This window comes from Zalophus californianus, chromosome 1, assembly GCF_009762305.2.
Source record: "Zalophus californianus isolate mZalCal1 chromosome 1, mZalCal1.pri.v2, whole genome shotgun sequence".
In the NCBI taxonomy this organism is placed as follows: domain Eukaryota; kingdom Metazoa; phylum Chordata; class Mammalia; order Carnivora; family Otariidae; genus Zalophus; species Zalophus californianus.
This window is the reverse complement of record NC_045595.1, coordinates 4,850,273-4,862,577: the sequence shown is the minus strand read 5'-3', so window position 1 is coordinate 4,862,577 and position 12,305 is coordinate 4,850,273. Positions and strand designations below refer to the sequence as shown.

At 48.8% G+C, this 12,305-nt stretch overlaps 1 protein-coding gene across 1 annotated transcript in view; it reads left to right on the top strand.

Moving 5' to 3' along the window:
• C3 (complement C3) overlaps window positions 1-12,305 on the top strand; it is a 33,258-nt gene that overhangs the window by 5,586 nt on the left and 15,367 nt on the right. The window contains exons 13-21 of the mRNA XM_027583973.2: window positions 128-334; window positions 694-852; window positions 1,168-1,297; window positions 1,520-1,591; window positions 1,760-1,963; window positions 5,692-5,800; window positions 6,078-6,163; window positions 10,215-10,357; window positions 10,458-10,670. Of these exons, the coding sequence (XP_027439774.1) occupies window positions 128-334; window positions 694-852; window positions 1,168-1,297; window positions 1,520-1,591; window positions 1,760-1,963; window positions 5,692-5,800; window positions 6,078-6,163; window positions 10,215-10,357; window positions 10,458-10,670 (1,323 nt within the window). The remainder of the gene's footprint in view (window positions 1-127; window positions 335-693; window positions 853-1,167; window positions 1,298-1,519; window positions 1,592-1,759; window positions 1,964-5,691; window positions 5,801-6,077; window positions 6,164-10,214; window positions 10,358-10,457; window positions 10,671-12,305) is intronic.

Sequence of the window (12,305 nt, the reverse complement as noted above, 5' to 3'; positions counted from 1 at the left end):
GTGGCTTCCTAAGATCCCAGGCACCACCCCCCGCCCCCACCCCCGCCACTTCTCCAGCGCTCCCAAGCCCAGGTTGCCCCACTCCCTCCCACCTTGCTGATCCTTGTACCAACCTGCTCCCCCCCAGGTCATGAACAAAGGGAAGATTTTGAAGGTGGGCCGCCAGAAGCGGGAACCTGGCCAGGACCTGGTCGTCATGCCTCTGACCATCACTGAGGACTTCATTCCTTCCTTCCGCCTGGTGGCTTATTACACACTCCCTGGCAACAATGGCCAGAGGGAGGTGGTGGCCGATTCCGTGTGGGTGGATGTCAAAGACTCCTGTATGGGCACGGTAAGCTTCCCAAGCCTTCCCCTGAACCCAGCTTGGGACTCCCCACTTGGCCAGTGCTTTCTCGATCTCTGCCTCTCTCCAGCCTTCCGGGTGGGCTCTCCACGGTGGTCACAGCATCTCTGCCTCCGTCTTCTCCTTTCCCTGCCCCTTCTCTCCCCCACCCCACACCTACACCCCCCCACCTCCTTGCTCCCCATGCACCACTCTGTTTCAGCCTCAGGGCAGGGCCTCTCCCCTGGCCTTCCTGCCTTCACTCCCTCTGGCTCCAGCAGCACCACAGCTGCCCTCGGCTGACCGAGACCCGGCCTGGCAGCGCTGACCCCTCGCTCCTGCCCCCCCCCGCACCCCCCCCCACACAGCTGGTGGTGAAAGGTGGCAGGAAGGACGAGAGGCCACACCTGCCCGGACAGCAGATGATCCTCAAGATCCAGGGTGACCCGGGGGCCCGAGTGGGGCTCGTGGCGGTGGACAAGGGTGTGTTCGTGCTGAACAAGAAGAACAGGTTGACTCAGAACAAGGTGCGCCCCTGGCCGCTACAGTTGGGTGGAAGGCAGCAGAGGCAAAGGGGTGGCATTGGGGTGAGGTGGCGGTGGTGCTGCGGAGGGCACTGGAAGTGGGGTCAGGCTTGGGCTGGAAGGAGGTCGGAGCGGACGCAGGCGGGCTGGACGTTAAGGCTGCAGGAGGGAGTGCAGATGGACGAGCCCACGCTGGGGGTGGTCGTGGCCACGGCCGGTCGCCGCTCTGAGACGGGTCTGGGGACGAGAACGGAGGGGCGGGTGGGCGTGTTGGCCAGGGGGTGGAGGCCCCGGCCGTGACCCCTTCCAGCCCCGCAGGTCTGGAACGTGGTGGAGAAGGCAGACATCGGCTGCACAGCGGGCAGTGGGAAGGACTATGCCGGGGTCTTCACGGACGCGGGGCTGGCCCTCAAGACCAACAAAAACCTGCAGACAGCCCAGAGGACGAGTGAGTGCCGGGGAGGGCAGGCTGGACGGCAGGGTTCTGGGGTCAGGGGGCCCTGGGTTCAAGTCCTGCCTCCACCTAGCAAGTCACTGCTTTCTGAGCCTCAGTTTCCTCCTCTGTCAAATGGGAGCAACAACTCCCCTCCCTCGTGGCTACTGAGAGGAGTACATCGAGGACTCATGGTCGGTGCCTAATCCATCCTGTTGCTGTCTGCCTGCCCCTCAGCTCTTGAGTGCCCCAAACCAGCCGCCCGGCGCCGCCGCTCCGTCCGGCTCATGGAGAAGAGGCTAGACAAAGGTGGGAGCCCTGCCCGCCCCCTGACCCTTGCCCACACGGGGCCCCAGCCAAGGAGGAAGGCGGGCAGGGCCTGGCCACGGGGACGGCCTCCCCGCGGGGCTGCCCCGAGTTCCTCCTGCTTCAAGGCCCCGGGCTGAGGGCATGACGTGGGGTCTGTGCCCTCCACAGAGGGCCAATACCCAGTGGACGTGCGCAAGTGCTGCAAGGACGGCATGCGGGACAACCCCATGAAGTTCTCCTGCGAGCGCAGGGCCCAGTTCATCTTCCACGAGGAGAAGGAGCGGTGCGTGAAGGCCTTCCTCGACTGCTGCAACTATATCACCCAGCTGCGGCTCAATCACAGCCATGACGGCCCCCTGGGACTGGCCAGGAGTGAGTCTGCTGCGGGCCGGAGGGGGCGGGGCTGGGGACGGAGGGGCCTGTCTGAGGGAGGAGGGCCTGTCTGAGGGGAAAGGGGGCCTGTCTGAGGGAGGAGGGCCTGTCTGAGGGGAAAGGGGGCCTGTCTGAGGGAGGAGGGCCTGTCTGAGGGGAAAGGGGGCCTGTCTGAGGGAGGAGGGCCTGTCTGAGGGGAAAGGGGGCCTGTCTGAGGGAGGAGGGTCTGTCTGAGAGGGAGGAGGGCCTGTCTGAGGGAGGAGGGCCTGTCTGAGGGGAAAGGGGGCCTGTCTGAGGGAAGAGGGGGCCCGTCTGAGGGAGGAGGGCCTGTCTGAGGGAAGAGGGGGCCCGTCTGAGGGAGGAGGGCCTGTCTGAGGGGAAAGGGGGCCTGTCTGAGGGAGGAGGGCCTGTCTGAGAGGGGATGATGCCTCTGTCTGAGATGGGTTTTTAGCTTGTCTTTACCAAAGAAAACTAATTTATGGTGCTTTCCAAAGAGGTGCCTAACTCAATGCCTAACAACCTTTGTCACTTCATTTTCATTCATTCGTTCATTCATTCAGTTCTGGGTAAGACAAATGTGTACCCACTTGAAACTTTACATCTCAGGCCAAATAAATCTTAAGCAAAGCCAAGAGAAATTTCTAACGCCATTTAAAGCACAACCAGAGCAGTCTCTGTCACAAAGCGGCACTGAGGACAGGCATTGCCTAACTGCCATTTGCTGAGAGGCTTTGAGCCCAGTGAGGCCTGATCCCTCCTTTTTAAAAAATGCTTTTTAATGTGTCTTGATTAGGGAAAGATCTTTCTGCTAGGATGGGCGTTGTCGAAACTGAAGCCAGGGACAGCACATGGTAAGCAGTGCAGGACCTTCTGTGAGGGTCACCTTGGCAAATTCCCAGCTCATCCCACGCTTTCCAGATTGTTCTTTTTAACCATTTCATGCAGAGCGTTTGCTGCTCTGGTGATCGTTCTAATTGGCCCTTTGAACACTTTCCCACTGTTTTCACGGGGGACCAGAAATTGTGTCCTTCAAGTTGGGCTCCTCGAACAAAGGCCCATGTGAGCGGCTCTTGAAATCGAGGGAAATTACCTTATTAACTACAGGATGAAAAGTCACGAAAGATAATACCTTTGCTCAAAAACTGAGGAAGAAGGGGAAATTTCACAGCAGCAGGCTGCCTGATCAAAGCAAAAATAATACTCTTTTTTTTTCTTTAAAGAATCTCCAACAGAAAAAGTGGAAATGGGCATAAAAACCTTTCTTTCCCCTCTGAACCATGTGAGGACCCACCACCCCCAACTAGCTCAGTGTGGATTTCCTAGAAGCAGAGTTATTCTCCCAGAAAACCCAGCACAGTCACCAGAATTAGGACATTAATGCTGAGTCGTTGTCACCACCAAACCACCAAACCTCCAGCCCCATTCAAGTTGCGCCAGTGGTTTCGCTTTGGTTTGGTCTGGCTTGGTCTGGTTTGGTTTGGGTTTAGGTCCTTTATAGGAAAAGGATCCGGTCCAGAATCGGACGTAGTATTTGCTGGTGGGGTCTCCTTAGTGTCCTTGAATCTGCCCAACCCCTGCAGAGCATCCATCTTGCAGTGACTTTCATGTCCAGCTCCTTGGGGGGCTGTCCCGCCGTTTGGGTTGGCTCAATGTTTCCTCATAATCACATTCAGCTTTTGCATTTTTGGCAGCACTGTCACAAAAGAGACATTGTGGCCTTCTTAGTGCATCCTATCAGGGGCCCTTATGACCTTGATTTGTCCCCTTGTTGGTGATGTAACCCTTGATCACTTGGTTAAGGCAGTGTCTTCTGGGTTGCTTCATTGTAAAGTTCCTCTTTGTTCCCTTATAGTTGCTTTTTTAAAATTTTTTTATTGTTATGTTAATCACCATACATTACATCATTAATTTTGGATGTAGTGTTCCATGATTCATTGTTTGTGCATAACACCCAGTGCTCCACGCAGAACGTGCCCTCTTTAATACCCATCACCAGGCTAACCCATCCCCCCACCCCCCTCCCCTCTAGAATCCTCAGTTTGTTTTTCAGAGTCCATCGTCTCTCATGGTTGGTCTCCCCCTCCGATTTCCCCCCCTTCGTTCTTCCCCTCCTGCTATCTTCTTCTTCTTCTTTTTTTTCTTAACATATATTGCATTATTTGTTTCAGAGGTACAGATCCGTGATTCAACAGTCTTGCACAATTCACAGCGCTCACCATAGCACATACCCTCCCCAATGTCTATCACCCAGCCACCCCATCCCTCCCACCCCCCACCACTCCAGCAACCCTCAGTTTGTTTCCTGAGATTAAGAATTCCTCATATCAGTGAGGTCATATGATACATGTCTTTCTCTGATTGACTTATTTCACTCAGCATAACACCCTCCAGTTCCATCCACGTCATTGCAAATGGCAAGATCTCATTCCTTTTGATGACTGCATAATATTCCATTGTGTATATATACCACTTCTTCTTTATCCATTCATCTGTCGATGGGCATCTTGGCTCTTTCCACAGTTTGGCTATTGTGGGCATTGCTGCTATAAACACCTTAGAGTTGCTTTTGAAACTTCTTTTTGCTGTCAGATCACAGCAAAATTCAAGCCAAGGGAAATTTTCCCCCAGATCAATTTTTACTTAGCCTGTATGACAGTAGGTAGGGGACTCCTTATATGGTAACACATATTTTTTTGTGCACACTTATATTTTTATCGTTTTTTTTTATTCTTTATTATTTTGGCTCTTAAGAGGCAGTCACCTCTTAAAGGCAGACATTGCCAAAGTGGACAGATATTTCTAAATTCTTTTAGCTGGAAGGCTAGTGCTCCCTCCACCACCACCCCTAAAAACGACCCAAAGATTTCCAACACACATGAACAAAGGATTCTCCCTTCAACTTGTGCAAAATATACTAACCTAGGCTTGCTGCATACTACTCCAGCAAACTACAGACTTCCTTTCTCAAAGAGGAAAATTAGACAAAAATATCTGATCTACCAGCATAGGGCTTACACACACGTGGGTGTTTTCATCCCCTAGCATTGTTTCCTTTTTTAGCCAATTATGGGTGAGACAGAGAGTTGCTTACATGTTCGTACCCCAAAGGCACTTTGACGGGTTATTCCAGAATGTGGATGGATTTAGGCATCAGTGGACTTCACCTACTTTGTTATTTGGCAGACCGAGAGCTGAGTTACAATCTGCCCATCATGTTTTGAAGAAAGCCTAGACAGGGTTGAGCCCTATTCTGGCCCCGCTTCATCTACTTGCCGATGGTGTCAGCCAGGCTTGAAAAGGCCACTGCCTCTCCAGGGGTCACCATCAGGTCTGGGGAGTCTGTCGAGCCCCCTGTTTGCTTCAGGACCATCACCATCAGATGCGGCAGGCAAGGAGCCTAGGAACCACAGGCTGAGAGAGAGGCTTGAGCATATGCTTTCAATTCTATGAAAATTGGGGGAGGGGTAAATAATATAACCAGCCTGGATTGTTTTTGCCTTTATACCAACACAGTTGTAAAATATAATTTTTAATAGTGTGTTTATGGAGGAAGGAGTCACAAAGGCAAACATGCCTGCCCGCCCCCCCGCAAAGTCATCGCACAGCCATGGGTGTGTTTTGCTGCTAGGAACCCCTCCAGAGATACAGAGATAAATATCTCCAGGGACAGTGGGGAAATGGGTCTGTTCTAAAGCCAGATTGCTCCCCTCCCCACCACTACCTCCCAGGTGACTTGGATGAGGAGATAATGCCGGAAGAGGACATCGTTTCCCGAAGCCAGTTCCCTGAGAGCTGGCTGTGGACCATAGAGAATCTCAATGAACCCGAGAAAAATGGGTAAGGCTGAGGTACCCCCCAACTTCAACCCACACCCCCAGACAAGCTCCTATAGCACCCGAGACTGGACCACTTAATTTGCATGCACCCCAAACCCCCTCTTTTCTGGAGTTGCTGTGCAACCCCACAACCCAGCCTAGAAAAATTGGGAGTCAGGCTACTCACATTTGCCCAGCCGCCACCACCCTCCAACCCTTCCCTTGGGGCCCCTCCATCCCTGCGCTGTCCCACAACCCGGACATATGTCTTCTAATGCTCCCACATCTCCCCCATCCAGAATCTCCACGAAGACCATGAATGTGTTTTTGAAAGACTCCATCACCACTTGGGAGATTCTGGCTGTGAGCTTGTCGAAGAACAAAGGTGAGAGAAGGTGGTGGCCCCACCCTCGGGAGGCAGGGACCCCAAGGCCACTGGGCATTTTCTCATCCCATCCAGAGAGATCCCTGTTTCTTGGTGGCTGGAGGGGTATCAGATCCTACTCTGTGGGTGATATAGTCAGTGTCTTTTTGTAGACAGATTTTATTTTGAGAGCAGTTTCAGGGTCACAGCAAAATTGAGGGGAAGGTACAAAGATTCCCCACACACCCTCATTCCACCCCCCACATGCACGGTCTGCCCGACTACCAGCACCCCGTATCCAGCACGGGCCCGGCATCATCAACCCAAGTTCATAGTTGACGTTAGGGTTCACCCTTGGTGTTGTACAATCTATACGTTTCGAACAAAGGTATAAGGATGCATATCCACCATTGCAGTATCACACAAGATAATTTGCAACCACAAACACCCTTAAAGGGTGATGTCGATAGGAGGGTGGGCAGAGTGGTTAAGAAAATGTAGAAGAGGAAGCAGAATGAAATGCATGATTGGAACATTGGTGGTCACATTATGAAACCTGGCTGTTCCCGGCCCTCCGCTGCGGAGAGCCAGCTGTGAGAGCCTGGGGAGTCCTGCCCTACGTGGGTGGTCTCGAGCAGGGCAGGGAGCGGGATGAGAAGAGGGACGCGCGAACTTTAAGCACCAATTTTAAGTGGCGCCAAAAAACTCTGGTGCCCAGATAAGTAATATTTTCACGCAATCATTTTATTTTATTTTATTTTATTATGTTATGTTAATCACAGTACATCATTAGTTTTTCATGCAGTCATTTTTTAAAAATCAATGTGAGTGCAAAAAAAAAAAAATCCATGATGAACAAAACATCTACATTTTAAATGGAAGCCAGGGCCGCACCAAGCCATACTGGAATTTGAGGCAAGAGGGAGAGAGAGCGGGGGGAGGGGCAGAGGGAGAAGCAGCCCCCCCCCCCCCGCCGCTGAGTAGGGACCCCGATGCGGGACTCAATCCCAGGACTCTGAGATCATGACCTGAGCTGAAGGCAGACCCTTAACCAACTAAGCCCCCCAGGGGCCCCAAAAGCCACAGTTTAGATCCTTGTCCTGAAACCATGTTCCCTGAACCACTAGCAATCTGGCAAAGGTGCTTTACCTGGGAGTTTGTTAGAAATACAGAATCTTAGACCCCATTCCTGACCTGCTGACTCAGAACCTGCATCTTAATGTGGTCCCTAGGGGGTCTGTATGCATGTAGAGCCACTCACGTGGCTCTGAGCTGGGTGGTTCTCTGTGGTAGGGCCCTGCCCTGTGCAGTGTAGGATGCTGAGCAGCATTCATGGCCTCCACCTGCTAGATTCCAGTAGCACACCCCGCGCAGTTGTGACATGTCCCCAAAATGTCCCCAGAAGTTGCCCAATGTCCCCTGGGTGGGGTGGCGGATAGAATCCTACAGGGCCCTGTGGTTTTAGGATTCCACTCTCTGTGCCCTTGTGACACCTCCTCGACATCACTGTCTCACCAGGCATGATTTTAACTCTCAACACATTATCTCGGTCAATGCTCACAACCACCCTGTGAGCTTGGCACTATTATTCTCCTACAAATGAGGATACTGAAGCCAGGGAAGGAAGGTGACTTGCCCAAGATCACTGAGGGATGAACCTCCCAGGAACCCCATCTTAGAGCTTTTTAAAACAGTTTTAAGTTTATAGAAACAATAGGGCAAAAAGCACAGAGAGTTGCCACACACCCCTCCATTCCCCTCAGTTCCCATTTTTAACCCCTCTTTGCATTAGGGTGGTACATTTGCTACAATTGATGGGCCCAAATGAATACATTATTTTTTGTTTGTTTAAGATTTCTTAGAGAGAGAGAGAGTGTGTGTGGGAGGAGGGGCAGAGGGAGAGAGAGAATCCTGATGCAGACTCCCTGCTGAACGGGGAGCCTGATGTGGGGGCTCGATCTCATGACCCTGAGATCATGACCTGAGTAGAAATCAAGAGTCAGACACTTCACCAACTGAGCCACCCAGGCGCCCCTGGGTACGTTATTATTAACTGCAGCCAATAGCTTAGGACTCCCCTTCAGTATTGTACTTTCTAAGGGTTTGGACCAACCTGGAACGACATGTTTCACTGCCTTAAAAGTAACACAGATGGTGTGTCAGAAGTCCTTCCATCTTGTTCGAAGGGAAGAGCTTCAGTCTGGGGCAAGCACACCTTCGTCTCTCCTGCTCTTGTTGAACAACTTAGATCAGCAAGGAGAGGGGAGCGGGTGCAGTTTTCTGCACCAGCTAACCAGTATTGAACAAAACCGTTTTGCTTTCCTTGAGGGAACCTCCTATTTGTGGTGCAAAACCTGGCTTTTCACACACCATAGTAAATTAAATTTGAGTTTAAAAACGTCAAAATAGGGGCATCTGGCTGGCTCAGTCGGTGGAGGGTGCCACTCTTGATGTTCGGGGTTGTGAGTTCGAGCCCCAGGCTGAGTGTAGAGATGACTAAAAAAAAACTTTTTTTTTATTTGTAAAAACAAATAGTAGATAAGAAATGGTAAATAGCTCCGTGACTAGAGCAGACACCCCAAGGGTGATGAATAAATGACCATAGGTTAAGAAATAAGGATTTCGTTCAAGCCTCCGATAATTTTTTTCACCATTGAAGAATAAGAAAAAAAAATCTTAATAGATTTCTTAGTGTAACATTATTTTTAATTGTTTTATTTTTTTAGCATAACATTATTTTCAATACAATGTTTTTGCAAATTTCCTTTCATCAACCCTTTGCTTGAATTTAATGCAGTAACTGTTGTATCGCAAATAACCATTGTTTCTGGCATCATTTTCACTCCCTGTAGATAGGCCCTGTCCATCGGAAATACAATGCAAGCTTTGTGTCATTTCAAATTTTCTGGTAGCCCCATAAAAAAGGAATAGGTGAGGGGCGCCTGGCTGGCTCAGTTCATAGAGCATGTGACTCTTGATCTCAGGGTTGTGAGTTCAAGCTCCACGCTGGACGTGGAGCTTACTTGAAAAAGAAAAGAAAAGAGAGGAAAAGAAAAGGAGTAGATGAAATAAATTTTATTATATATTTTCCTTAACCAAATATATTCAAAATATTATTCTTTCAACATTTTTTATTCTTTCAACATGTTGTAAACATCCACAAACCACTATCACACTAATAATAATGTTACAAGGATAAAATATGTTAATACTCAAGAATAACCTAATAACATCTCAAAATTATGAATGATATATTTTACTTCTGTTTGTACTAAGCCTTCAAAATCTAGCATGTATTTTATACCTGCAGAGCATCCCAATTCGGGTGCTAGCCTTTTTTTTTTTTTAAGATTTTAATTCTACTCTTAAGTCATCTCTTCACCCAACATGGGGTTCAAACTCACAACCCCGAGATCAAGAGTCACACGCTTCCCTGACTGAGCCGGCCGGGTACCCCTCGCCTTTCATTGGAAATACTTTGATCTGTATTTTAGGGTTTGTAAAATGCACCCCTGAAGAGGTAGATTGGCCTAACCAGGTTATTCCAAACGTGTGTTAAAAAGTTTTCCAATCACTGAATCAGGCATCATTTTTTCTAAATTGAGGTATTATTCACATACCACAAAAGTCACCCTTTGAAAGTGTACAGTTCAGGGGGTTGTGGTATATTCATGACGAACATCAGTTTTTATGTTTAAATCTGAGTGAAGTGGAATGAAATAAAAGTAGGAATCTGGTTCCCACTGGAGCTAGCCACATTCCAAGTGCCCAGAGACCACATGGAGCTCAGGCGACCATTTTGGAGAGCACAGATGTGGACCCCTCAGTTATGCTTGAGTTCCTCCCGCCTGCACACATACCTAGGAATAAAACCACGAAAGAAAATGGAAATCGTCCCATCACAGCAATGTCCAGCTGCCATGCCACCACCATCGGCAAATGTATCACCATTGAAGCTGTTTAGTCTGGGGACTTCTACAAACACAGGGTGAGCTTGGCACAGCTCCTGCAGGCAGCGGTAAGCACTGAGACACCGTCCGCCTCCTTCCCTTGACACTCCTCTCCCGGGCAGGGATCTGCGTGGCTGACCCCTATGAGGTCACAGTGATGCAAGACTTCTTCATTGACCTGCGGCTACCCTACTCTGTCGTGCGCAATGAGCAGGTGGAGATCCGAGCCATCCTCTACAATTACCAGGAAGTCGGGGAGCTCAAGGTGGGTCCCTGGGGCAGCAGAGGCATGATGGAGAGCCTGGTGGGCGTGGGGGGGGAGGTCTGTGGCACATGCCCCTGACTGATTCTCTCTCCCCCGACAGGTCAAGGTGGAACTGCTCTACAACCCAGCCTTCTGCAGCGCGGCTACCTCCAAGAAGCGCTACCAGCAGACTGTAGAAATCCCAGCCAAGTCCTCAGTGGCTGTGCCTTATGTCATTGTGCCTTTGAAGGTCGGCCTACATGAGGTGGAGGTCAAGGCCGCTGTCTACAGGCATTTCATCAGCGACGGTGTCAAGAAGACCTTGAAGGTCGTGGTGAGTCCTTGGGGCACCTGCTGCCCCTCGTCCTTCAGGAGAGTCTCCTGTCTCCCCCTGCTGTCAATCCAGGTTGGAGACCCAGACTCTGGGACACTAAGAGCGTCCAGTGTCCAGCTTAGGAAATTTAGGAGTCCTACAACTTTGGAAGCAGGGCCAGGATTAGGGTAAGTGAGTGAGGACCAAAAAACCCAGTCATAAAAACCAGTGATACGTTTTTAAATGAAAATGTATTTTAATATCAAATATGACACTTTTAACACATTTCAGTATATAGGAGTTTTCTTTTGACTTTAAAAATCTTGAGAAAACATGTTTCACAAAACAAATTATTTTAAAGATTTTATTTATTTATTTGACAGAGAGAGAGAGAGCACAAGTAAGCAGAGAGGGAGGCAGAGGAAGAAGAAGCAGGCTCCCTGCTGAGCAGAGAGCCTGACACAGGGCTCGATCCCAGGACTCTGGGATCATGACCTGAGCCAAAGGCAGACGTTTGAATGACTGAGCCACCCAGGTGCCCCACACAAAACAAATTTTAGAAAGCAGTAACATATAATGTGAGAACATAAGAACTTCTAGTTTTAAGTATGATTTTCACCCTTAGGATATATGTTAACAGTTAATTTCTACTTTTCCTACAGTGATGAACATTTGCAAATATAATAGGAGATCAAGTCATTAATAAGAATAAAAGCCTCCTATCATCTCTTATTAATATTTTCAAGCAAAATGTGAGATCATAAATAAGAGCAACAGTATTTTAATACAATGTTGTAAGGATTCAAAATTAATATCAAAAAAATCTGTGAACAAAAGATCAAAGTTTGTTTGTTTTTTTAAGATTTTATTTATTTATTTGACAGAGAGAGACAGAGTGAGAGAGGGAACACAAGCAGGGGGAGAAGGAGAGGGAGAAGCAGGCTTCCCGCTGAGCAGGAAGCCCGACGTGGGGCTCTATCCCAGGACCCTGGGATCATGACCTGGGCCGAAGGCAGATGCTTAACAACTGAGCCACCCAGGTGCCCCCAAAAGATCAAAGTTTTAAACAGAGAGGATCTGACAGTATCAAGTCAAGCCATATTTAGCTTCCCTGAAGCTACAGGGAAAATATGGCCCCCATATATGTGTCTTTTTTTAATGGTTAAAACTGATTAATGGTTAATTTTCCCCAAAAAATGTTAAAGTAGTTGAAAAAATATTGAAACATTGAAAAGCAAATGCTTTAAAACTGACAGTGCTATTTTACAGTGAAATGTCTTATTTATACCCAAACCAATATAATTTTTCTTTCCTGACTTTAATGGAACCAAACTCATTTGTTTTTAAAGATTTTATTTTTAAGTGATCTCTACACCTAACATGGGACTCGAACTTAACAACCCTGAGATCAAGAGTCACACGCCCTACCTACCGACCGGCCCAGCCAGGTGCACCCAAACTCATTTTTTTTCAACTACTTTAATGTTCTGGAATATAATTAACCATTAAAACATACATAAAAATACATATCTAGGAGCACATTTTTTAAGTTCTTTTTTTTTTTTTTTTTTTTTAGTAAGCTGCAACTCACAACCCCTAGATCAAGAGTCACATGCTCTCCCCACTGCACCAGCCAGGGGTCCCTAGGGGCACATT